The sequence below is a fragment of the Acinonyx jubatus genome, chromosome A3, assembly GCF_027475565.1.
Source record: "Acinonyx jubatus isolate Ajub_Pintada_27869175 chromosome A3, VMU_Ajub_asm_v1.0, whole genome shotgun sequence".
Taxonomy (NCBI): domain Eukaryota; kingdom Metazoa; phylum Chordata; class Mammalia; order Carnivora; family Felidae; genus Acinonyx; species Acinonyx jubatus.
The window spans coordinates 22336780-22362946 of NC_069388.1; the positions used below are offsets into that span (position 1 = coordinate 22336780).

The following is a 26167-nucleotide window of genomic DNA, read 5'->3' on the forward strand; positions in this document are numbered from 1 at the left end:
GGCAGGGGCTGGGGGAGCATGGGTGCCTCCTCAAAGCCTCAGGGCGGCAGCACCCCTTACCTACTCTTGTTGGCCTTAGTGAAAGGGTGGCGTCTGAGAGGACAGACCCATCCCCTCCCCCATGGTGCATCATGTCCTGCCCATCATTCTGACCCCTGAAGGAACACCCTCCCCACCTGGACTCCAGCCCAGCTTTTTCTGCCCCCCATCCTTTTTAAATGTTTTATTTATGGGGCTCCTGGGTGGCATAGTCGGTTAAGCGTCCGACTTTGGCTCAGGTCATGATCTCACGGTCTATGAGTTCGAGCCCCACATCGGGCTCTGTGCTGACAGCTCAGAGCCTGGAGCCTGCTTCCGATTCTGTGTCTCCCTCTCTCTCTGCCCCTCCCCTGCTCACGCTGTGTCTCTCTCACAAAAATAAATGAACATTAAATGTTTTATTTACTTTCAAAAGAAAGCACAAGCAGGGGAGTGGCAGAAAGAGAGAGAGGGAGACACAGAATCGGAAGCAGGCTCCAGGCTCTGAGCTGTCAGCACAGAGCCCGACGTGGGGCTCAAACCCATAAACCGTGAAATCACGACCTGAGCTGAAGTTGGATGGTTAACTCGCTGAGCCACCCAGGCGCCCCTCTCTTGGCCCTATTTTAAACCAACACAGACATTCCTGGGGAACATTCCAACACCTAGTTACTTATTCTGTAAATATTAACTGACACCTTATTACCTGCCAGGCCCTGTGCTGGGTGCTAGGGAAATAGCAGTGAACTAAAGTAATCACACTGGGGAGACATTTGTTCTTGTGGAGTGAACGAGTAGCTGCTATATACATGACCTGGAGAGAGAAATGAGGTCCCTGAAGGAGAATAAAGCAGAGGAACCGGAGAGAGAAAGAAACAGGCAGGAAGGAGGGATACCTCCTGGGAAGTGACATTTGGGCCAACTTGCAGTGGTAACAGAGTGAACCATACCCAGTGAGTGTTGGAGGCAGGTAGGGGGATTTTGCCCAGCTCTGGTCTAGGAGCAGCCAGAGGCAAGTGTGAGTGTGAAGAGGGGGTGGGGGGTGAGGGGTGGGAGATGAGGTCTGAGAAGCAGTGGGGACCTAGACCTAGCCTGGGGCTCCTTGTAGGCCACCATGAGACATCAGAGTTCTGAGCAGAAGGGTGACATGATCTGGCTTATGTTTTAACTGAATCCCTCTGGGTGAGACCAGTGAGGAGCTTTTCAGCGAGATGATGTGCTCAGACTAGCGTGGTAGCTGGGGAGAAGGGGTGGGGTTCTGGAGATTTTTGAAGTTGCATCCAATAGGATTTACACATGGATGGAATGTATGTGGAAGAGTCAAAGATGACTCCCAAGGGTTTTGGTTTGAGCTGCAGGAGAGGGAGCTGCCACTTAATCAGATGGGTTGTCTATGGAAGAAGCAGGTTGGGGAAGAGATGAGAGTTTTGTTTTGGATCTCTTAATTTTTTTAAACTATTAACTTTGAAATGATTTCAGATTTAGAATAAAGTCATAAGAACTATACAAAGAGGTCACCCAGACTCTCCAATTGTTAATATTTGTCTTTATAATACTCTTTTCTGTGTGTGTGTATGTGTGTCCCTGCCCTCTGCTAGCATCATTTGAGAGTAACTTGCACGCACCATGCCCTTTTACCTGGAGATACTTCAGTGAGTATCTCCTAAAAAGGAGATTCTTTTCCATATCCATAGCACATTTATCAACATCAGGAAAATTTTAACAGTGATTCAATACTGTTATCTGATTTACAATCCATAGTCAAGTTTTGTCAATGATCCCAGCAATGTCCTACCCGGAAATTTTTTTTCTGGTCCAGGAGCCAATCCAGTGTGTGTGTGTGTGTGTGTGTGTGTGTGTGTGTGTGTGTGTGTGTGTTAAAAATAAATAAATAAAAATAACCATTTTAACCATTTGAAAATGTATAGTTGAGTGGCATTAAGTATAATCACACTGTTGTGCAAGTTTCACCACCATCCATCCAGAACGCTTTCATCCTCCCCACCTGAGATTCCACACCCATTAAACGCTGACTCCCTATTCTCTTCCCTCAGCCGCTGGGCACCCACCATTCTATTTTCTGTCTCTGCATTTGACTATTTTAGGTGCCTCATGTAAGTGGAATCATTCAGTATTTGTCCTTTTGTGACTGGCTCATTTCTCTTAGCATAATGTCTTCAATTTTCATCCGTCTTATAGCATCTGTCAGAATTTTCTTCCTTTTTAAGGCTGAATAATATTCCATTGCATAGAGAGACCACATTTTTCTTTTCCATTCATCTTTATGGGCATTTGGGTTATTTATACTTTTTGCCCATCATGAATAGTGCTGCTGTGAACATTGGTGCACGTGTGTGTGTGTGTGTGTTTTCACTTTTTTGGATCTATATCTGAGAGTGGAATTGCTGGGTTGATAACTATGTTTACATTTTGAGGGACTGTTTTCAACAAGGTCACACCATTTCACATACCCCTGTTTCCTCACCACCTCACCAATACTTGTCTTCCAGCCATCCTGGTGGGTGTGAAGTGGTAGCTCATTGTGGTTTTGATTAGCATTTCCCTGATGACATGCTTTGTTGAGCATCTTTTCATGTGCTTATTGGACATCTGTATATCTTCTTTGGAGAAATGGTTATTCAGATATTTTGCTCATAAATCTGGTTGTTTGCTTTTTGTTGTTGGGTTGCAAAGGTCCTTTATATATTCTGGCTATCACACCCTTAGCAGATATATGACTTGTAAATGTATTTTCCTATTCTGTGGGTTATCTTTTCATTTTCTTGATATTTTCAAAAAGCACAAATGTTACTAACTTTGAGAAGTTTATCTGTTTTTTTTTTTTCCTTTGGTTTCTTGTGCCTTTGGCATTCTAGCCAAGAAACCATTGCTGAATCCAAGGTCATGAGGGTTTATACCTGTGTGCTTTATTCTAAGCATTTTATGGTGTTCACTCTTAAGTTTAGGTCTCTAATCCACTTGGAGTATATTTTGTGTGTGGGGTGAGGTAACAGTGCAACTTTGTTCATTTGCACTTGGCTGTCCAATTGTTCTAGCACGCCTTGTTAAGATTGTTCTTTCCCCATTGAAATTCTTGGCACCCCTGTTGAAAATCAGTTCCTTAAATGTGTGTGTTTCTCTCTGGACTCTAAATTCTATTTCATTGATAGATTTGTCTGTCCTTCTGCCAGCACCACACAACCTTGATTTCTATAGTTTTGTAGTAAGTTTTGAAATCAGGAAATGTGTCACACAGCTTTGTTCTTCCTTTTCAAGATTGTTTTGGCTTTTTAGATTCTCTTGCATTTTCATATGAATTTTAAGATCGGCTTTCAATTTCTGCATAAAAGGTAGGGGGGGTGGTTGATAAAAATTGTTGAATTTGTATTACCAGTACCATAATGGAGTATTACCACCTTAATATGAAGTCTTCAGATCCATGAATGTGAAATGTCTTTCCCTTTATTTCGATCTTTCAGAATTTCTCTTCATGATGTTTTGTAGTTTTCACTGTACAAGGGTTATGCTTTTTCTGTTCAACTTAATCCTAAGTATTTTATTATTTTTGATGGTATTGTAGATGGAATTGTTTCCTTAAGTTTATTTTTAGAGTGTTCCCTATACTTGGACTGTTTACAACACTTTTGACACCTAATGTGTGGGTATTTTCTCTATACCAACCAATTCTCCAGTTTTCTGGACACCAACTGGGTGTTCAACAATTCAGTTCAATTTTAACTCTGACTACCTGGAGTTAGTGTCAGACTCCATAGGTTTAAGGGCTCAATCCCACAAGATTGCTGTCATATCTGATGCCATATGCAAATATTAGGTCTCCAGGTTACCCACATTTCTGTCTGATTAGCTATAAACTGGGGGTTCCTGCATCCTCCCACAAGGATAAATAATTTGCTAGAATTCACAGAACTCAGGAAAACTTACTGTTACTGGCTTACTGTAAAGGATACAACTCGGGAACAACCAAATGGCAGGAGGTACATACAGCAAGGTGGGGGTGGGGAAAGCTTCCACACCCTCTCCAGGCATGCCATCATCCCAGCCAACCCAAGCTCTCCAAACCCTGTTGCGTAGGGGTTTTGTTGGAGGCTTCCTTACACAGGCATGATTAAATCATTGGCTGTTGATTGACTCAGTCTCCATCCCTTCTTCCCTCCCTGGAGGTTGGGGAAGTGAGGTTGAAAGTCCAAGTCCTCTAATCATGCCCTGATCTCCCTGTCAGTCAGACCCTACCTTGAAGCTTCCTAGGGGTCCCCAACCACCAGTCTTCTAGTTAGCATGAGAAGACCCTTCATCATCTCAGAGATTCCCAAGGGTTTTAGGAGCTATGTGCCAGGAAACAGGGACAAATACTGAATATCTGTTTTTTATTGTATCTTAGTAGAAATACAGTTGGTTTTTGTGTATTGATCTTATTTCCAGGAACATGGTTGAACTCATTTATGAGTTCTTTTATGGATGCGTTAGGATTTCCTATATGAAACATTATGTTATCTGCAAATAGAGATAGTGCAGCTTCTTTCTTCCCAATCCAGATGCCATTCATTCATTAGTTAATTCATCCTTTCGCCTAATTGCCCTGGTTGGGGGCAACATTGCCCTCCTCTACAGTGTTGAACAGAAGAAGAAGAAGTAAAGTGGGTGTCCTTGTCTTGTTCTTGATCTTAGGAGAAAAGCTCAGTCTTTCACCATTAAATATGATGTCAGCTGTGGATTTTTCTTGGATGCCCTTTATCAGCTTGGAGAAGTTCAATTCTGGCTTTTTGTATCATGAAAGGGTGTTGGGTTTTGTCAAGTGCTTTTTATGCATCTTTTGAGATGTCTTTCATCTCTTTCAATGTGGAACTGTTCCTTACCTTTTGCTTTTCGTGACATTAACATTTTTGGAGAGTCCAGGCCAGTTACTTGGTGCTCCCTCATGATTAGCTTCAAGTTATGGGTTTTTGACAGGAATATCACAAATGATGTTATGCCCTTCTCAGTGTGTCTTATCGGGAGATGTATGATGTTAATTTTTCCCCTCATTGGCAATAAGTTTGGCCATCTAGCTAAGGTAGTGTCTGCCAGCTTTATTCATCAGAAAGTTACCATTTTTCCCTTTTGTAATCAGTATGTTCATTAATAAGTAATTTGTGGGGTGCTCATTGGAGAACGAATATTCTATTCCTCATCAAACTGTCACCGATGACTTTTAACACCCACTGGTGATTCAGTTATTGTTACGATGGTTGCTGAGTGGCAACTTTCTGACCCTTCTTACTCCCTTTACTAGTTGGTGGACATGTTCATTTTGATAGCACCTGTTAGACATCACAGTGGAGATGTGAGTGGGAAGTGTGGAGTTCAAGGAAATGTACAGGTTGCAGATTCAGATGTGGGAGTTGTCAGTCTATAGAAAGTTGAAGGCATTAGCAGCTGAGGACCCCCAAGGGCCTAGGTTTCCTGTTAAGGTTTGGGTGCTGCAGACATGTTCCAGAGACAAACCCTGATGCTGGCTGGGTCACTAGGGTACCATGGCCCCCTGGAGGCTGGGACAGGGGACCCCTGTCTCATGGGAAGCTGGGTTCTGTGGAAGGAAATGTTCCTGCTCCATTCAAAGTTGGTGAAAGCCCTACTACTTAACAAGGCCCCTGCCCCAGCTGCAGCAGCCTCACACTTTTGCCTCTGTGCTTATCGTGCCTTTCTTTGCCACCGCTTGGAGAACTCCTACTCATCCTTCAAAGCCCAGCTCAAATTATTATCTTCTCTGTGAAGTCCCACCTCTCCTTCCCCCAACAAGGGGGGAAAATATTTAGGAAGTAATAGTTCTTGAAGCTCCCCTCTGTGTTAGGCTCTGGGGCTGGTGAAAAAACTCGATTCCTGCCCTCGGGGAGCCTACTGTCTGCTGGTAGAGACAGATATTCACTTAAAATCATATGGCTGGAAGTATCACATCAGTGACAGAAACAAAGAAGGAAAAGTGAAGTGGCTCTTGTGCTCCAAGTCTAGAGCAGGGGTTTTGCATCAACCTGGCCTGGCCCAGGTACTGTGGGAGGGTTTCCCTGAGGAACTGCCAACTGGCCTGAGGGCTGAGGAAGGAGTAAATGTTCACTGCATTTGTGGGGAGCCATGGCTCTCCCTGCAAGGCCTGAGGTGAGGCTGGAGGACAGAGCTCAGGATGGGATCTCATGGGAGGTGCAGCTGGAAAGGGGGGCAGGGGCCTCTGAGGCCAAGGCGAAGAGGCTGGATTTTCTCCTGCTGGCACTGGGCAGGCTGCAAAGTTTTCTGAGCAGAGAGGGTGACTTCTGGAGCTAGTGGAGGCAGGATTTTTATAAAGTTCCTCTGGCTGCCTTAAGGAGAGGCAGTAGGAGCCACAGTGATTTTTCAGATCAGCCAGGTTCCGAAGCTCAGGAGACACAACCTCATTCTACATTTCTCTTAGAAACTCCACTCTGGTGATGGTCGTAGGAATGTTTCTCAATTTGTCTGAGGATCCTCACCAGCACTTACCTGTGCTGGTGTCCACATGGTTCCTGGCTGGCAGGCCACTGGTGGCAATGGCTTTGTCCTGCTGTCCTGGCCATAAGACCTCTGAACCCAGTGCTGCCCCAGGCTGCAGCTGGGCATTCCCTTCTGCTCTCAGGCCATTGATAGGGAATACACAAGGCTTGGGAACTCATGACCCTGGCAGAGTAGGGAGTCCGGAAGGGGATCTGTGGCCCTAAGTGTGGTTCTCAGGGACCCAGAGTCGGTGCACAGGCTCCCTGCTCCCTCTGCCTCTTCCCCAGCACCATCCCACAGTCTGCAGTCCCTTGATCCTTTCTGTTCCCTCAAGGACGGGGCTTTGGAAATGCAGAGGCTGAGGACTCATTCCCAGCTTCTCTGGGAAGCTGCTGTTGGTCTTTCCCTAAAGTGACAGATGATTCTGTGATGGAAGCACAGAGAATGGGATATCATCGTAGCCATATTCTTGTTCAGACCGTTTAATCTGAACCCAGTCATGAGACCGTTTAATCTGAACCCAGTCATGAGAACATATAAATTCAGATCATGCAACAATCTACAAGTTACTTGGACATGTAAAAGACGTCAGTGTCGTGAAAAACAAAAAAGTAGGGAAACTGTTTCTGATTCAGATTCTTCTGACTTAAGAGTCATGATAACTGAAAGCAGTGAATGATCCTTAAGTGGATCCTGGGTGGGTACAAAGGAAGAGGCATAGACGACATTATTGGGGCATTTGGAGTGTGGCTGTGCTTTGGTGTTAATGTCTGGGCCCTGGGCGGTCTCCTGGGTAAGGAGGGGTGCACGTGGACCACTCCTTTGTTAAATTAGAGAGTAACGATGGTATTTTGTGGTCGTGCAGGAATGTCCTTATTCTCAGGAGTTGCCTGGCGTGTTTGGGGGTAAAGTATGGTGTATGCAACTTACTTTCAAACGGCTCCAGGGGAGGGGGGGGAATGTTTGTATGTACCTGTGAGGGATGACACAAATACGGCAAAAGTTGACTGGGTGTTTGTTATACAATTCTTTCAACTGGTTGGGGGTTCCCCCACTGTGGTGACAAGCAGGGCTGGGAGTGGAGGCCCAGATTCTGCACCCCAGGTGCTTCCCTCTCGTTGTGCTCTGCTATAGGGAGTGCAGGATCCCTGCCAGAGACCCTGATCCAACCCTTAAGGCCTCTCCCCTGCTGTAGCAGAAACACTCAGGCCCTGAGGGTAAAGGTCCATGCTCGTCCTCTCAGGCCTGTCAGGAGTAGAGCTGGGCTGCTAGCTGGACAGTGGCCCTCAAGTCCAGCCTGGCCACCTCTTGTGTTCGCTCACCTCTGAATGTCTGACTCAGTGCCCAGGGCAACCTGAAACCTCTTCACTTACCCTTCTAGTCACCCCCCAGCTGGGTCTCAGAACAGTGTAGGGCCAGGGAGGCTCCAGCCCCAGGACATCATGAGAGCCACCCACAGTCAGCAGGTGCTCAGCCACCACTAACAGGATCCAGAGATGAGGGCATGCTGCTCTGAGTGCAGGAGTCTGGCCCACACGGTGGGATGAGTTCTGGAGAGGCCCCACAGAGGCAGCCTGAACAAAGCTCCTGGGAAGGCAGTTCTGTGCATCCAGAGCCAGGGGTCACTGCCTCTTAGCTGGGTGGGGCCAAGTGAGGAGGCCAGGTGTCTGAAGCTCAGCTTGGCCCAAGAACTTCCTAAAAGGCATGTTCTTACCACTGGGCGTTGGTGCTGAACATTCTTCTGCCCAGAAGGCACTTTCCCCAGGTTCGACATCCCCCAAAGCAAGTGAATAGCCACTGTCCTCCTGGGCTCTATCAGAGTGCTCCTGCCCAGTTTGGTGGCGCTGTCACAGCTTCCCACAGCCTCCTGGCCTTGCTTTTCTGCCACCTGTTGGAGACTTGAACTCACATGGGATTTGTTCAGTGTCTCTCTCTCTCCCCAACTAGAGCATGAATTCTGTGACTGCCAGGCCCTGGCCTGGGAGAGCAGGTGCTCAGGAAGTGCGATCAGTGCCTTTAACTGTCAGGGGGAGGTAGCAGCTGGGGGTGCCATGCACCCCGTCCTGGGAGCTGTGCAAGCCGAGCTGGGACTGTGTTGTGGGTGAGGGCAGCCTATCGTGGCTCTCACGTAGAAACTATGAGTTAAAGTACTTGTTTCTTACAGGATAAAGTAGATGCTGTGCATTTTTCAGGTGAGGGAATGGAGAGCTGTTCTCTTGCCCAGGGCCATGACCTGGGTTGTGCTAGAGTTGGAATTACGGTTTACGCTCAGGTCCGCCTGTCTCTGAGAGTTGCCATGTGGAAGGGGGCCTGGCTCAGTCTCTTCGGGAGTCCACTTCACCCACCTCACCCCAACCTGGCCCATCCCGCTGCAAGAACACCATGAGCCCTTGGTACACGTTACCTCATTTATTCTCACAACATGCCTGTGAGGTAGGGAGGGGCAGGGACTGTCCCCATTTTACAGAGGAGGAAGTTGAGGCACACAGAGGTCAAGTGACTTGCCCAAGGTCACAGACGGCGGCCAAGCTGGAATGGGGCCCCAGAGCAGGCCCTCAGTTCACCCGGGGCCCCTGCAGCAAGTGCCAGACACGAGGACGTCTCTAATGCCAGCTCTGTCTCCATGGTAGAGAGCAGCCCTCCTCGTGCACTGAGCTCGCTGAGGGCTGGGCCTCCCCCTCGCCCTGCCTGCCCCCAACCCTGCAGGCCCGGGCCATTGCAGCTCAGGGCTCATGACACCCTGGGAGTGGGGCTGGGGGGCAGGGAGAGAGAAGGAATATTGGGGTAAAAAAAAACAAAAAAACAAAAAACAAAACCCCAGAAAACTCAAGAGGCTGGGCAGATGGGCCCACGGCAGGGGGCAGGTGGGAGACCAAAAAAAGGCCGCTTACACACAAGGTATATATTTTTACACACACTTGTACACACACCTAGATATAGTACATGTAAAAATATATGCTATTCACACACCCGCCTCCTGCCAGGTGCCCCGAGAGCCAGCGGCGGCGCTGGTGGGCATGGGTGAGCAGAGGGGCGTTTGTTAAATATACACTCTAAGGTCTATGTGCATATGTACACATACGTACAGACGCAGCCGCCCGCCCCTCAGGTACTGTACACAGGCTTGGCCAGGGACAGACAGCCCCTGGAAAATGGGGTTCCTCTCTCGAGCGTCCCCTGCAAGTCACTCTGAATCAAACATTTTACTGAAGGAAGAGGGGGTTGGTGAGAAGAAAAAGGCGGGAGTCTGGAGTGTGATAACTGTGGCTTTTATCTCATTTTTTCCCCAAAGACTTCAACCCTCCTCCCCTTCTCGGAGAGGCGAGGACCCCCGTCCCCTTGCCTGGGGCTGGCTGCTTCTGCTGTGGGGAGCCTGTACCTGCGTGTGCACGTGAGTGTGTGTGAGCACTTGGGCAGGGGTGCATATCCACCTCTGTCCTCTCAACCACAAACAGGGCTGAGAACCAGCAAGCCGACAGCTAGGACGGTGACCCCTGTGTGGGCTCTGAAGGGAAAAGAGAAAAACGTAAGAATGAAAACTGCAAGGTCAGAGCAGGGTGGCTGGAGGAGAAGGAAGGACATGGCAGGGGCCCCAGGCTGTCCTCGGACTGTCCTCGTCTTGTAAACAAGCTAGCGCGAGTCCCCGTTAGATAGAACAAGTAAAAAGACCGCAGTCCGGAGGCTGGGCCGGGAGTTGCCGAGGTCCGTCTACCTAGTCCACCGCGGCCAGCAAGAGGGGGAAAAACGTTTTATAGTTTCGTATTTTTGTTGACTTTCTTTTGTATGAAGTCTTCATAAACCTAAAGCTGGAAGGGACCCAAAAAAGCCAAATCGTGAGCCCTTGTATGTGTCAATTTGAAAGTTGGCTCAGGGTCTCTGGACAGAATAACCATCCTAAAGGTTGAGAAAATTGTGTTCCATTCACATTTAGTTTGTGTTTTTTGTTTTTGTTTTTTTAATGACTTAAAATTGTTTGCTTCCCGCTTCCTGGTCTCAGAGTCGGGTCTGGGCCTCAGGGACGTAAATCTCGATGCTGTCCGCACTCTCTGTGGCTGAGTTCTGCCGCACAGAAGCCGCCCGCTTGGCCGCCAGGAGTCTCTTGCGGGCCTCCTGACGCTGCTTGTCCCCGGCATCGGAGGCCTTGTCGCGGCTCACTGCCTGCTTGGATTTAGCTGGCTTCTTTGGGACTGGAGGGGGTGGTTTCTTCTCTTCCTTTAGTGAGACAGTGAGGAGGGAAGAAAAATAAAATAAAGGTGCACCTTTTGTGTGGCGCTACCACCCGCTATATTGCCGGCAGTTGGAGTCTCCACCCCAGCCTCCCCACATCCGGCACAAGCAACACACATTTGGAATCAGAAAGCCACAAGAAGCGATGGTAGTGGGAATAGCACAAGGCATAGGAGCAGAAAGCAAGCTTAGAATCCTACAGTGTTCTGGCAGGAAGGGATGGAGAGATCACCTGTTCCCACCCTTGCATTGAACCATTGACAGCCTGAGTCACATGGCTGGAGATGGGCTTTAAGTTTAGAGCCTCTGACTCCCAGGCCACATTTCACATGCTTTTCTAGGGATCAGAACTCACAAGGGCCACAGTCCAATGACCACAGGGGTCACTGGGTGCCACAGTTTTACAGAAGGAAGCCTGTGCCTCCGGGAAGAGGCTGGCCCCAGGAGGACTGTTTTTCTGCCTCCAAAGTTCCAACAGCCACATCTATGCTAGCGCTCTGGGCTGTGGCACGTGTCTCTTAGGAGCCCCATTTCTTAACATGCAGGGTGGGATGGCATGCTTCAGGGGGCGGCTTCCACTACACAGAGCGAGCGGCATGCTGGACGAGAGCCGAGCATGGACCCCGCGCACTGATGGACGTGAGCCCCCAGCTCAAAGACGACACACGGAGAAGGGAGCCAAGCAGCACTGACCGATGTGGGCAGCGTTATTGCCGACCAGGAATTTGTCCCTGGACTTCCCCTCCGCACTGCTCCATGCTCACCTTCCTCTTCTCGGGGGTTTCCACCAGCTGCCAGCTGTTGGCCTTGAGGTGGTAGAGTTCATCAAACTTCATGCTGATGTCCTCGATGGACAGCTGTAGCAGGTCCCAGAACCCTGCCAGGTCCTGGGCTGTTGGACGCGGGTTGGCTTCAGGGTTCTGTGGGGGAGATGGGGATCAGTGGGGCAAACGAGGCAGAGGCCCGTCCTGCACCCCACCCCAAGTACCCCACCCCTGCCAGCCCTGGTTAGGGTCTCTTGAGGCCTAGTCGTGCTCTGCTGTTCTCAGGGTCAGTATCTGTATGAGGGAAGGAAGCCATTTCCTGCTCACTGCCAGATCTGATGGTGCAGATCTTTGAGAGAAAGAGTCCCATCATGAGAGCAGGCCCGGCACATACGTGGGACCGAGGCCTCCGTGTTCCCAATGTATGCCAGGCAGAAAACTGTTCTGTAAAAGAAGAAGTTCCTGGCCCTGGTCCTACAGTGAGGCAGGGAGAAGTCAGGATCACGGCCAGGTGGGTATGATTACAGAATCCGTGGGGGTTCTCTGGGGACATATTCCTCATGGTGATTGCCCCAGCCAAGTAAGCCCCAAACCCTTGCAGGTCCGGAGACAAACACTCGCCACTGTCCTCCAGCCCTAGGAGCACACCACCCCTGGCCGTCTGGAGCGGCTTCCACAGGAAAAGCTACCCTCCTGAGAGATAAGATTGAAAGAAAAAGCAAACCACCAAGCCTCGTGGTGGTATGTCTTTAGTTCTTACCCATCTTCTTAGAGGATGTTTAATATAAATAAATCAATGCTAAGAGATTTTTAAGTTTCATGTGGCTCTTTTCACAGAGGGTTCACTTTTCTATTTCAAGAAGTAGTAGAAATTTGGAAGGACCATCCCTGGCCCTTCCCTTGTGCTGGGCACGGACACTTGTCACCAGCACCTTCTCCGTATTAGGGAGGAGGTGAGAGGCTTGGGGGTGGAGGAGGAGGGGGGGCTAATCCAGCTGGACAGCTGGCGGGCAGCCCTGCAGTGGAGGAGAAAGAACCACACTCACCAGGTTTTGCTCACAGAGGCCCCGGAACTGCTGGAATTTCTGGGACATCAGTAGCTGGGCACTGCCCACAGCACTGAGGACTTTCCCTAAAACTGAGAAAGAGAAGGTGGAGAAAGACTGAGCAGAGCACAGGGGTTGCTGGGGTAGAAGGCAGGATCAGGGTTGTTGCTCTTATTCCCCTCCCCACCACCTTAGGATATCAGTCATCATTTGGTGAATGCCATCTGGTCTTCATTTTATTCACACATGAAGCTCTCATGGCAAAAAAATGCAAGCAATACAGATAAAGCGAACCCCATCCCCTAGTTCCTAAGGATATTTTATGGCAATAAATTTGAAAACTGAGTTTAAATGGAAAAAATTTCCAGGAAAACATGAATTATCACAGAATCAAGAAACAGAAAATCTTATTCAGTTTTTTAAAAACAGCTTTGGTGTAATAAGTTAAAAGTCTTCCCAGAAAAACGAACCAAGCTAAACTATGTAGTTTTACAGGTGTCATTTTACAAAACCTTCAAGGAACAGATAATCCTGGTGTTATATATTCAGACTGTTCCAGAGAGTAAATAAACACAGGAAATGACACCGCTAATTTCAGGAGCCCTAAGAACAGACAGGACATGCCAAAAATAGACTGCTTTTGTTCTGAACATAAAGGTAAAAGTCTTGAGTAAAATATAAGCAAATAGAATCTTAACAGAAGAGTTAACCAGGAAGTGTTCAGCCCAGGAATATAAGATTGGTCTTTTAGTGTGACTTCTAGTTTTAAAGTTGTGGCACAGGGGAGTCTGGATGGCTCAGTTGGTTGAGCGTCTGACTCATGATTTCAGCTCAGGTTCGTGAGTTTGAGCCTCGCACCGGGCTCTCTACTGACAGTGCAGAGCCTGCTTGGGATTCTTTCCCCTCCCTCCCCTACTCACTCTGTCTCTGAAAACAAACTTAAAAAAAAAAAAAAGGTAAAAAAAATAAAGTTGTGGCCTAAAGAGAGCACTACTTCCCAACCCCCGCAGAATCACTGCAATGCAAAACAGAGTGAGGAGCAAATAGAAATCCAGCGTTCCTCTGACAGAACTCTGCAGCACTGGGTGTGAAGTAGGCTGCCTGCCCCACCTGTGATAGTAGCCCCAGGAGGACTGTAAGGATTGCAAGTCTAGGTAAAGATGGCAGTTTTGAGAAGCCAGTAATCTATTTGAAATTTAAAAAGGGGGTATGGACTGCGGCAAGAGCTTTCCCGAACCTGGTCCAGCACCAAGGGGTGGGGGGCTCTGCACTGTAAGCAGTCCGGTCACTGCCAGGGGAGAAGACAAGGCTGAAGATGGCACCCTTCCCTGTGCCTTCGGAGCTCCTGCTGGTGTGGTCCCTCTCCCACAGTGATCTGCTTACAGGAGCTCATTATGGAAGAATTTTGCCTCATTAGGAAAGCAGTAATTTAAAAGGAGCTGAACAGATATAGGAATAGCAAATGGCACAGGAACATTCACCAGAAAGTTCTTGCTAGAAAACAAAAAGCTTGACATTTATCCATGGATATGTAAACCGGTAGCTGAAGGCAGGGATGGAGGTGCTCTGAAAAGAGATAGAAGACAATGGAAGGAGATAAAACCTGAGGTCTGGACTAGTGCAAGAGAAAAATCAGGCCATCACAGAAACAAGGACCACTTGGGAAGCAGCACAAAGAATAAACCCTGCTGCCAGCCAGTCAGGACTAGGAGAGGGAACAGGAGCCAAAGGCTCCTGGTGCGAAACACTCAAACTGCTTGATGACAAAACAAGATGTCTTTTTAAATGAATAGCTAAGCTGCTGGGAATAAACTGAGCCACTCCGACCTCCCACTCAAGGCAGGTGGCAGAGACGTTTGGTCTACAGTAGAGTAGGAATAAAAGGGAAAGATTCTCCGGAGAATTCCCAACCATAAGACTGCACTTGGGTACCTCATTTTCTAAGAAATAAAAGAAGCAACTAAATATGAAAAAGAAGAGACTATTTACAAAGTGACTAAGAGGCATGGAAAAGAATGAGGGCCACAGGGTACATCTGTTAGCTCTGCCAGAAGGGAGCAGAGGGAATGGAAGAGAAGACACATTCAAAGAAATTGTAATTTAGGATTTTCCAGAAATGGCTACTGACACCTGACAGAGTCAGGAAGCCAAATGAATCCCAAGCAAATTCACATTTACAGTAAAATGGAAGACACGGTGGGGGGGGGGGGGGGGAAGGGAGGGGAAGCAGCCAAAGGAATCTTTCTGCTAAAGAAATGAATTAAACAGCAAATTTCTTGACTATAACAATGGAAAATTACTGACTGAGTTTCTCTGGGTGCAGAAATTCTGTCATTCCAGAATGAGTGTGGATGGGAAAGAACAGTCTCTTCCACAGAGTGCTGGGAGAACTATCCACAAGCAAAAGAATGAAGTTGGACCCTTAAGAATGAATCTAAGAGCTAAACTATAAAACTCTTAGATAAAAACAGCATATCTTCATGACCTTGGATTGGGAGGTAGTTTAAGACACCAAAAGCACAGGCAACAAAAGATAAATTTGGCTTCACTAAAACTAAAAACTTTTATGCATCAAAGGATGCCATGAAGAAAGCGTGATGACAACCCAAAGAATGGGCAAATTACTTGCAAATTACATATCTAACAAAGGGCTAATATCCAGACAACATAAAGAACTCCCACAACTCAACAAAAAAGTAATCCAATTAAAAAGGAGCAAGGCCTTGAATAGACAGTGTATCTTTCTCCAAAGATACACAAATGGTCAGTAGCATCCTCAACATCATCAGTTATTAGGGAACTGCAAACCAAAACCATAAGATACCACGATTATAAAACAAAAAACCAAAACCCCGAAAAAACAAATGTTGGCAAAGATGTGGGGAGACTGGAACCCTTGTGCATTGCTGGTGGGAATGTGAACCAGCGCAGCTGCTGTGGTCTGGCTGTTTCTCAGAAAGTTAAACATCGAATTACCATATAACTAAAAAATCCCACTCGTAGGTATGTACCCCAAAGAACTGAAAACAGCCTTAAACAGATACCTGTATGCCAGTATTCACACAGCATTATTCACAGTAGTCAGAGGTGGAAGCAACCCAAGTAGATGAATGGATACTATGGTATATTTGTACAATGGAATATTAGCCATAAAAAGGAATGAAGTTCTGATATATAAACCTCATGTTTAAAGACAAACAAAAAGGGGCATGTGGGTGGCCCAGTTATTTGAGCATTCGACTCAGTTTCGGCTCAGGTCATGATCTCTGCATTGACTGGTGTGGAGCTTGCCTGGGATCCTCTCTCTCCCTCTCTGCACCTCCCCTGCTTGCTTCTCTCCCTCTCTCTCTCTCTCTCTCTCAAAACAAATAAAATAGGGACACCTGGCTGACTCAGTTGGTGGACCATGTGACCCTTGATGTTGAGGTTGTGAGTTCAAGTCCCACAATAAGCATTGAGTTTACTTAAAAAACAAAAACATAAATGTCTAAGTAACCCACTGGTCAAAGAAATCGCAGTGGAAGTTGGAATATTACATATCCTAACTTGTTAGATGTGGCTAACGTAGTACTTAAAGGGAAATCCGTAGGCTTCAAAACAGATTTTTTAAAAGGACTGGGAAAAAAATGAGTTAAATATCCAATTTAAGACATTAATGAAGGAATAATACAATGAACCCAAAGAGAGGAGAAATTTAATAAAATAGTAAGCTAACATATAATAAAGGCTTAATAAAATGAGCAAACCCTGCCAGATTGATCAAAATAAAAAGGAGATAGGTACAAATAAGAAGATCAGGAATGGAAAAGGAACTATATAATATAACCTAATAGAAAAGATACATATTTTTTAAAAAGATTTTATTTTTAAGTAATCTCTAAACCCCAACATGGGGCTTGAACTCACAAGCCCAAGATCAAGAGTTGCACACTTTACCAACTGACCCAGCCAGGGGCCCCCGGAAAAAATATTTTTAAAAAGTTCTACAAAACAATGAAATAAAAGATAATTTTGTTCTTAAACAAAGCATATGAATAGACAAATACCTAAAACTTATTTTATGAAGCTAAATAACCTTTGCACTAAAATAGGGCAAGCATAGAAAGGAAAATGACCAGCCAACTTTTCATGAACAAAGGCAAAATTATTAAGTCAGATATTAACAAATCAAGTCCAACAATGTACTAAAATGATAATATATCATTATTCAGCTTAGTTTATTCCGGTAATACAGACTGACCCAACATTAGAAAATTCTAATGACTTCTGATTCTGGCCATGAAAAACCAGTTAGTAGCAGACAAACTGAACCCTCCCACCAAGAACAAGTGAAAAAAACGACGTAAAATACAAAAAACAAAAAACAAAACCCAGAAAATCTCAAGGCTTTAAAAAATTACCAAAGCAACCATAATCCGAGAGGTTAAGATCGCCCCCAGTGAGAAGGGAAACAATATTCAGGCAACTCTGGTATCAAAATACTGCTTGCACCCTAAGGCATCTCCCAATTTATAAGCAGCATGAAGCTGAGAAGCTAAGAAGCCAAGAAGCCAAGCAGAAAGTGGAGGTTATGAGGCTGAGAAGCTGAGCAGAGCCTGAAGCAGTTTCATGAGGATAGGAAGATCAAAGTTGGAATTCAGAACTACCAAGGCAGACAAGACCTGAGGTCAAGGAAGGTGCATGAAGCTAGTACACAATGCTTCCAGCAATCTTAAGGTGTAAGAGAGACAAAAACTGGAGTTCAGGGTTTGCCAAGAAGGAGTGGCTTGAACATACCACAGGCTCTCTCTGGGATTCCCTGGAGAGTGCACACTAGAATGGGGATAAGTAGAAATAGACTGTCTCAAAACACCTAGCTCTGAAACAGTTCAACTGGGTTAAGTTGGTTTGGCCCTACTCTGCCTTCAAGAAGCAAAAGTAAATCCTTTCTGGAAGAACAGAAAATCATCCTGAGCCAAGTTGTTTTCATATACAGTTTCTGGCACTGAATAAAAATTACCACCCCATAGCAGAGAAAGGACCAAATGCATACCAAAAGAGAAAACAGAAAAAAGAAAAAGACCTCCAGGGGATGTACATACTGGAGTTATTGGACAAGGGCTTTTCAATAACTAAATGTGTCCAAGGAAATATGTGACAAGATGAAGAACTATGGCAGAGAACCAGAACCTATCACAAAGAATCAAATGGAAATTCTAGAATTAAGAAATACAGTAACTGAAATTAGGACTGCAAATAGGTGGGTTTAATAGATTCGTTACAGCTAAACTATAATCCAGCAGGAAGTATCCAGACTGAGGCCCTGAGGAGGAAAATGGAAAATACAGAAAAGAGAATGAAGAAACCTAAAACATGGCAGTCTAATGGATGTGTAACTGGCACTCACAGGACAGAAGAAATAAAACGAAACAGAAATTTGAGGAAATAATGGTCAAGACTTTTCCGAAACCAATGCAAGTTTTGAAAGCCGAAGATTCAAGAAACCCTATAAATACCAAGCTGGACAGACCACAAAGAAAACCACACCTAGGTGTCACAGTAAAACTGATAAAACTCCCAACATAAGGAGAAAATCTTAAAGGCAGACAGGAGAAAACAAAGGATTCTTCAAAGGAGTAGCAGGAAGACTGATAGATGACTAATAGAAAGGCTGGGAACCACAACAAAATCAGAGACAAAAGTACTGAAAGAAGATCAATACCAACCTACAATTCTTAGCAAAAATACTATTCAAAAAAAGGGGGACAATACATTTTAAGATAAATATTGCATTAAAATAAATACTGAGCAGAGTTCTTTGGGCTTTTGCTTTAGTTCTTTAGGAAGGAAAATGACCCTCCTAAGCAGAAGCACAGAAATAAAGGAGTGAAAGGGTCTGCTAAATAAATATTCATCGTTAATGTTGATTGTATAAAACAGAAACAAAGTCTTGCAGCAGTCAGACTATATATAGAACTATTATATTTCACAGCAATATTACATAAGTCAGGAAGGGAATAAAAGTGTTCTAAGGTCCTTGTATCATCTGTGAAGTGGTAAAGGTACTAATTAAGAGTAGTCTTTACAAAGTCAAGGATGCAGGTTGTAATCTTTAGAGAACTAAAAGAATAATAAACTAACATAAGAAAAGCGGAACTACTTAGTTAATCCAAAAAAAGTCAAGAAAGGAGAAAAATCTCTGTAAAATTTACCACATTACTAAATTAAGAAAGCGTATTTAGATATGATCATCTAAATATAGCAGAGGCACTTGAGTGGCTCAGTCAGTTAAGTGTCCGGCTCTTGATTTCTGCTAAAGTCATGATCTCACAGTTCACAAGTTTGAGCCCCACGTTGGGCTGTGTGCTGACAGCACAGAGCCTGCTTGGGATTCTCTCTCTCTCTCCCTCTTTCTCTGCCACTCCCCTACTTGTGCTTACTCTCTCTCAAAATAAAACTTTAGAAATAAAAGATATAGTAAAAAAAAAATTCCATTAAATTCAACAATTTTCTTAAACCAGAAAAAGTATTTACAGCAAACCTATGGTAAACATCATACTCAATGGTACAATGTGAAAAAGCAATTCCTTTTTTTGTTTTCTTTGAGTAGGCTCCACGCCCAACATGGGGCTTGAACTCAACACCCTGAGAGATCAAGAGCTGCATGCTCTAATAGATGGAGCCAGTCAAGAGCCCCTGAAAAAGGAATTCCTTATTTAAAATAATAAAAACATAACAAGGTTTCTAGATAAAAGATCACTATAAAGGTCAAGAGCATTTCATTAACAATAAAAAATACAGCTTATGTCCCTGCAAAATGAAAATACTAATCTAACAAATCTTATGTAGGAAATACAAAATCTAATTGAAAACATTAAAGAAGACCTATATAAATGGAGACACATAATCATGTTCTTGGATAGCAAAGACTTCATAAAGATGTCAATTTCCCCCCAAATTGATCTACATATTTAATGTAATTGCAATCAAAATCTCAACCTGGAATTTGAAAAGCTGATTCTAAAATTTATATGGGAGAGCAGAGAGCCTTGATTAGCCAACACACTCTTGAAGAATGGGAGCTTTTCCTTCCAGTGATCAAGATTCCTTGTACAGTTACAACAATGAAGAAAGTATGATTTGGGCCTAGAAATAATAGAATAGAAAGCTCAGAAACAGATCAACACATATGGGAAACCTGAAGTTTGTCAGAGCTGTACTGCATATTAACAGGATAAGGACATTTTATTTATTTTATTTTTAAAAAGCGTTTCTTTATTTTGAGAGAGAGAGAGAGTATGTGTGGGCAGTGAGGAGAGGCAGAGAGAGGGAGAGGGAGAGAGAGAGAGAGAGAGGAGAGAGAGAATCCAAAGCAGGCTTTGCTGTCAGCATGGAGCCCTCCCTACTCAGGGCTCTCAAACCATAAGATCATGTCCTGAGCCAAAATGAAGAGTTGGTTGCTTAACCAACTGAGCCACCCAGGTGCCCCTGGACAAACATTTTAATATATTATTATCCAAACAAAAAATTAACATAGAGTCTTCTCTTACTCCAAGCAGACAAATCCATTCCAAGGGATCAAGGACTTAAACGGGGACAGGAAACAGTAAAATATCTTTTTTGGGTTGCCTGGCTGGCTTAGTCAGTGGAGCATGTGACTCTTGATCTCGGGGTTGTGAGTACAAGCCCCACGTTTGGTGTAACGATTACTTAAAAAAAAATACACACACACACACACATATACACACGTGTGTGTGTGTGTGTGTGTGTGTGTGTGTGTGTGTGTATTGAGGCAGCTGGGTGGCCAGTCAGTTAAGTGTTTGACTTTTGATATTGGCTCAGGTCATGATCTCATGGTTGTGAGATTGAGCCCCAAGTCAGGCTCTGTGCTGAGTATAGAGCCTGCTTCAGATTCTCTCTCTCTTCCTCTTTCTGCCCCTCCCCTCCCCTCAAATAAATTTAACAACTTCATTCATTCATTCATTCATTCATTCAGTGTTTATTTAAGCAATCTCTATACCCAACATGGAGCTTGAACTCCTGAGATCAAGAGTTGCATGCTCCACCGACTGAGCCAGCTGGGCACCCCAAGAAAACAGTAAAATGTTTTTTTGACTTTTGGGGAAGAATGGATTTCTTAAGATACCAAAAAGCACAAACCATAAAAGAAAAGAGTAACAAATTTACATTAAAATTAATATCTGTTTACTTAGAAGATACCATAAAGAAAGTGAAAAGACAGGTCACAAACTGGGAGAAGATATTTACCAAATATAAAACTGACAAAAGTTCCAGAATCCAGATACATAAAGATCACCTATGAGGCAGTAAGAAAAAGACAACTTAATAGGAAAACAGGGAAAAAATGTGAGCAGGAATTTCATAGAGGAAGACACCATGAACGATTAATATGTGAAAAGATGCTCAATGCCATTAGTAACCAATGAAATGCAAATTATAACCACTATTTGATTGATATTTGTAGACTGAAAATAACCTCATATACTAAATGTAAGCAAAGATGTAGAGCACTGGGTACTTCAACACAGTGCTGAGGAAATAATAAATTGGTATAATCACTTTGGAATATAATTTAGCATTTCTTGTAAATCTGAACCATGTGTACGCTATGAACCAAGGGTACTTGGTATACCTGGCATACCAAGTATATACGGGTACATCCAGTATATATCCTAGAGAACTCTTGTTTATGTATACCGAGAGACATGGTCAAAACTGTTCCTAATAATCCATAGCTTACTTCATACTTAATAGTATAAGACTGAATAATTTCACACTAAGATCAGGAATGAGACAAAAACAAGGGTGTCCCACTCTTGCCATTTGTATTCAACTTTATATTGAAGCCAGGGCCATTAGGCCATAAAGAAAAATAAAAGAAACCAGATTGGAAAGAAATAAAACTATCCCTATTTTCAGATGAAATTATCCTGTATATAAGAAATCCTAAGGAATTCCCCCCAACATTTAGTAAGGTTGTAGCATACAAGATCAATATAAAAAAATCTATTGTATTTGTATACATTAATAAGATGAACAATCTGAAAAGTTAAGAAAACAATACAATAGCGTCAAAAGAATAAAAGGAATATGTTTAGCAAGAGATATTTAAGATTTGTATACTGAGACCTACAAAATATTATGGAAAGAAAGTTTTAAAAACCTAAGTAAATGATAAGATATCCCACGTTCATGGATGGAAGGACTTAATATTAAGATGGCAATACTCCCCAATTGAATTGCAGATTTAACACAATTCCTATCAAAATAAAATCCCAGCTGCTTTTTTTGCAGAAATTGACAAGCTGGCCCTAAAATTCATGGAAATGCAAGATCCAAGTACATACTTTGAAAGAATTTCCATTGGTGAGAACCTGAGAGTGGGCCATAAACTTCTTTTATTTGTATTTTTATTTGAAGAACAAAGTTGGAAGACTCACACTTCCCAATTTCAAAACTTATTTCACAGCTATAGTAATCATGACAGTGTGGTACTGGCTTAAGTATACACATGTGCATCAGTCCAATGGGATAGAAGTGATAATTTGGGTATAAATTCTTAGCTTTATGGTCAGTTGATTTTTGACAAGGGTGGCAAGAACCATTCAATGAGGAAAGAACAGTCTAACAAATGGTACTAGGACAACTGGATATCCAAATGTCAAAGATTGAAAGTAAACCCATACACCTCACACTATACTCAAAACTTAACTCACAGACATAAATGTAATGGCTAAAACTATAAAACTCTTACAAGGAAATAGAAGTAAATCTTCATGACCCTGGATTGGGTAATGGTTTCTTTCTTTCTTTTTTTTTTTTTTTTTTAAGTTTATTTATTTGAGGTGGGAGGGGGGAGAGAGAGAGAGAGAGAGAGAGAGGGAGAGAGAGAGAGAACACACAAGTTGGGGAGGGGTAGAGAGAGAGAGAGGAAGGGATAGAATCCCAAGCAAACGCTGCACCAACATGGGTCTTGAACTCACAAATCAAACTCACAAACCGTGAGATCATGACCTGAGCCAAAACCAAGAGTTGGATGTTTAACAGACAGAGCCACCTAGGCGCCCCTAGGCAATGGTTTCTTAGACGTAACACCAAAATCACAAACAACCAAAGAAAAAAAGTAACTGGACTTCACTAAAATTAAACTTCTGAGTTTCAAAGAATACCGAACAACCAAAACGTACAGAAAACTGACAAATGGTAAGAAAAATATAGCCATAGAATGGAATTTTACTCCGTAATTAAAAGGAACAAAATACTGGGGTGCCTGGGGCACTCGGTCGAGCATCCAACTTTGGCTCAGGTCATGATCTCACAGTTTGTGGGTTTGAGCCTTGAGTTGGGCTTTGTTCAGACAGCAAGGAGCCTGCTTCATATTCTGTCTCCCTCCCTCTCTGCCCCTCCCCTGCTCGTGCTCTCTTTTTCAAAAATAAACATTTAAAAAAAAGGAACAAAATACTAATTCATATTACAACATGGATAAACCTCAAAAATATGCAAAATGAAAGAAGCCAGACACCAAAGACCACATATAATTTGTGTGATTCCATTTATATGAAATGTCTAGAATAGGCATAGAGAAGAAAGCAGATTAGTGTTTGTCTAGGTCTGGGGTGGGGAGGGGCGGGGGGAGGAATGATGGCTAAATGGGTACAAGGTTTCTTTTTGGCGTGATGAAATGCTCTAAAATTAGGTATCAGTGATGGTTGTACACATCTGTGAATATACTAAAAACTACTGAATTGTATAATTTTTTAATGTTTGTTTATTTTTGAGAGAGAGACAGTACGAGTGGGGGAGGGGCAGAGAGAGAGAGATCCAGAATGTTGTCAGACCCCGAGTCTGATGCGGGGTCCGAACTCATGGAACCCGAGATCATGGCCTGAGCCGAAGATAGGAGAGAGAGAATCCCAAGCAGGCTCCATGCTGTCAGTGTAGAGCCCCATGCAGGGGCTTGATCTCATAAACCCTGAGATCATGACCTGAGCCAAAATGGAGTCGGCAGCTTAACTGACTGAGCCACCCAGGCACCCCTACTATCTTAGACATTCTTGAACTCGAGTGATATAAATAGTCTTGTTCAAACCATTTTGTTTTTCTTTTTAAATGTTCTGTAAGCAAACCTAATACCAATTAATACAGCCTAAATACTAGGAAAGAGAAGCAGGAGAGGGGTGTATTAATCCAAAAGAAGGCAAGAGAAGAGAGAAATAAAAAGAAACCTCAAAAAAGTAGAACAAGTCCACAATATAACATGATAGGAATAACCCAATCATATAGAAATCCCATTGTAAATGGACTACATTTTCTACTTCTGAAATTAACAAACAACAAAACTCAAAATCCAGACATATGCTGATTATAGGAGACATGATTATGATTGTAAGGTCAGTGAAAGAAAGGTTGAAGTAAAAGCATGGAAAGAAGTGTTACACCAGACAGGCCCTAACCAAAGGAAAGCTGTATAGCAATACAATACAGAAGACCTTAAGGCAAAACGCGATATACACCTAGAAAAAGAGTGGATCACTAACCCTTCATCAGGAATATCACAATTCTAAGCTCAGTTTCCCCTGTGACAGCTCCCCTTAAACCCTCCCTAGAACTAGCTATTCTCCACTTGGGCACTGATTCAGTTCTTTCTCACCTCCCTAAGAATATCACCCCAACAGTTGTCCCCTTTCTCTCCTGCATAATGTATTTCCTCTTTCCTGCAAGGTCATTCTCAACAACATATAAACAGGCTTACATCACTCCATTTAAAAACAAAGGAAAAACCATCCCCCCAACCCTCTCTTGACCCTATATCCCTGTGTTTCTGTTTCTTGTACAGAAAAAGTCATCAATACTTTTTCTCTATTTGTCTCTACTTGCTGTCTCCAGTTACTACTGTTTCCTCTTAATCCCTCTCTAGTTAGGCTGCCCCTCACCCCCACCCCCTTCCACCAGAACAGGTCCCTTCTTCAAGGCCTCCAGCAACCTTACATTTCTAGGGGCACCTGGGTGGCTCAGTCAGTTAAGCATCCAACTTCACCTTGGGTCATGATCTCATGGTTTGTGGGTTCGAGCCCTGCATCGGGCTCTGTGTTGACAGCTCAGAGCCTGGAGCCTCCTTTGGATTCTGTGTCTCCCCCTCTCTTTGCCTCTCCCCCATTCATGCTGTCTCTGTCTCTCACAAATAAACTTAAAAAAAAATTTAAAAACCTTACATATCTAGATCTGATCTGCTATGCTCATCAGCAGCATGTGACACAACAGAGTCTCTCTTCTTGAAAACCACTCAGTTGGGTTCCAGTCACCTTCTCTCCCAACTTACTGGTCACTCCTTTCCCACCATTCAGAGTGTTCGTGTCTCTACCCCTTTTCTGATCTGAGCCTATATGCTGCAGACTCCCAGTGTAATCTTCAGGACCGGCCTTCCCAGCTCCTCTGTCCTGCTGCCTGCTTGACATCCCACTCTGATAGCTGGTAACGTGCATCGCATTCAACATGCTCGAGATGGAACTCCTGACTCCAGATATTTGCACCGGTCTTCCCTAGCCCAACTCCATCCTTTTCGTCACCCAGATCCTGAACCGGGTTTGACTTGTTTCACTCCTATTCCATACCCAATCTGTCAGGAAATCCTGCTCTACCTTCCAATTGTATCCAGAGTCTGCCCCCTTCCTCAGAAGTGCTCTATGGCAACCACCATCTCATCTTACCTAAGTTATGGTTACATCCTTCGAATTCTCCCACCCTTTTTTTTTTTTAATGTTTATTTTTGAGAGACCAAGCATGAGCAGGAGAGGGGCAGAAAGAGACAGAGACACAGGATCCGAAGCAGGTTCCAGGCTCTGAGCTGTCCACACAGAGCCTGACGCAGGGCTTGAACTCATGAGCCATTATCTATTTGGTTATTTTCTGTCTCTCTCCATGAGAATGTAAGCTCCACGAGGGCAGGGGCTTTGTTTTGTTCACTTCTTTCTCCCCAGAAGCTAGAAGAGTGCCTTGTATATGGTAGGTACCCCGTAAATATTCACTGAATGGATTTCAGGACCAGGGGAGGGGCGTGCTGCTGTCTTCCTACTATTCCACAGTGTCCTGATGCCTGCAGTTACACAAGAGATGCTGGAGGCACGGTAAAATTAGACACGAAATTGTCATTATAGTGAATGTTATTTATGATGCAAATCTAAAGAGAACAGAGTTATACAAGGTTGCTGCACATGAGATCAATGTACAGATCTCCAAATAAGTAATCAGAATATGCAAAATAGAATTCATTTTACTATCAAAACACAAACTAGATAGTATCAAGAAAGAAACCTGAGAAAAATATGTAAAACCTTCATGAAGAAATTCATCAAACTTGAATAGAAGGATATAAAAGGAAGATCTGAATAAACAGAATTAAGCTTTATTCATAGCTAAGAAGACTCAGTATTTTACAGGTATCAAGTTTTCCCAAATTCATCTATAAATTCTATTTCTAGTCAATGCCCCAATAAATTTTTCCAAGGAATTCAATAAACTCATTCCAAAATTAGTACTGAAAGAATGAAGAGGTATGTAAATTTTTTATTTCTGAACAAACACAATAAGGAAGAGGGATTCATTCTACCAGATGCT

The 26167-nt window shown here is 44.0% G+C and overlaps 1 protein-coding gene across 9 annotated transcripts in view; it reads right to left on the reverse strand.

The window, feature by feature from the left end:
* Positions 1-8910: 8910 nt before the first annotated feature.
* DLGAP4 (DLG associated protein 4) overlaps positions 8911-26167 on the reverse strand; it is a 197920-nt gene continuing 180663 nt past the window's right edge. For all 9 annotated transcript variants that reach the window (XM_027070012.2, XM_027070014.2, XM_027070010.2 and 6 more), the window contains 3 exons: positions 12554-12645; positions 11508-11663; positions 8911-10728 (listed from right to left, as the gene is read on the reverse strand). In XM_027070012.2, the coding sequence (XP_026925813.1) occupies positions 10510-10728; positions 11508-11663; positions 12554-12645 (467 nt within the window). In that variant the 3' untranslated portion in view covers positions 8911-10509. The remainder of the gene's footprint in view (positions 10729-11507; positions 11664-12553; positions 12646-26167) is intronic.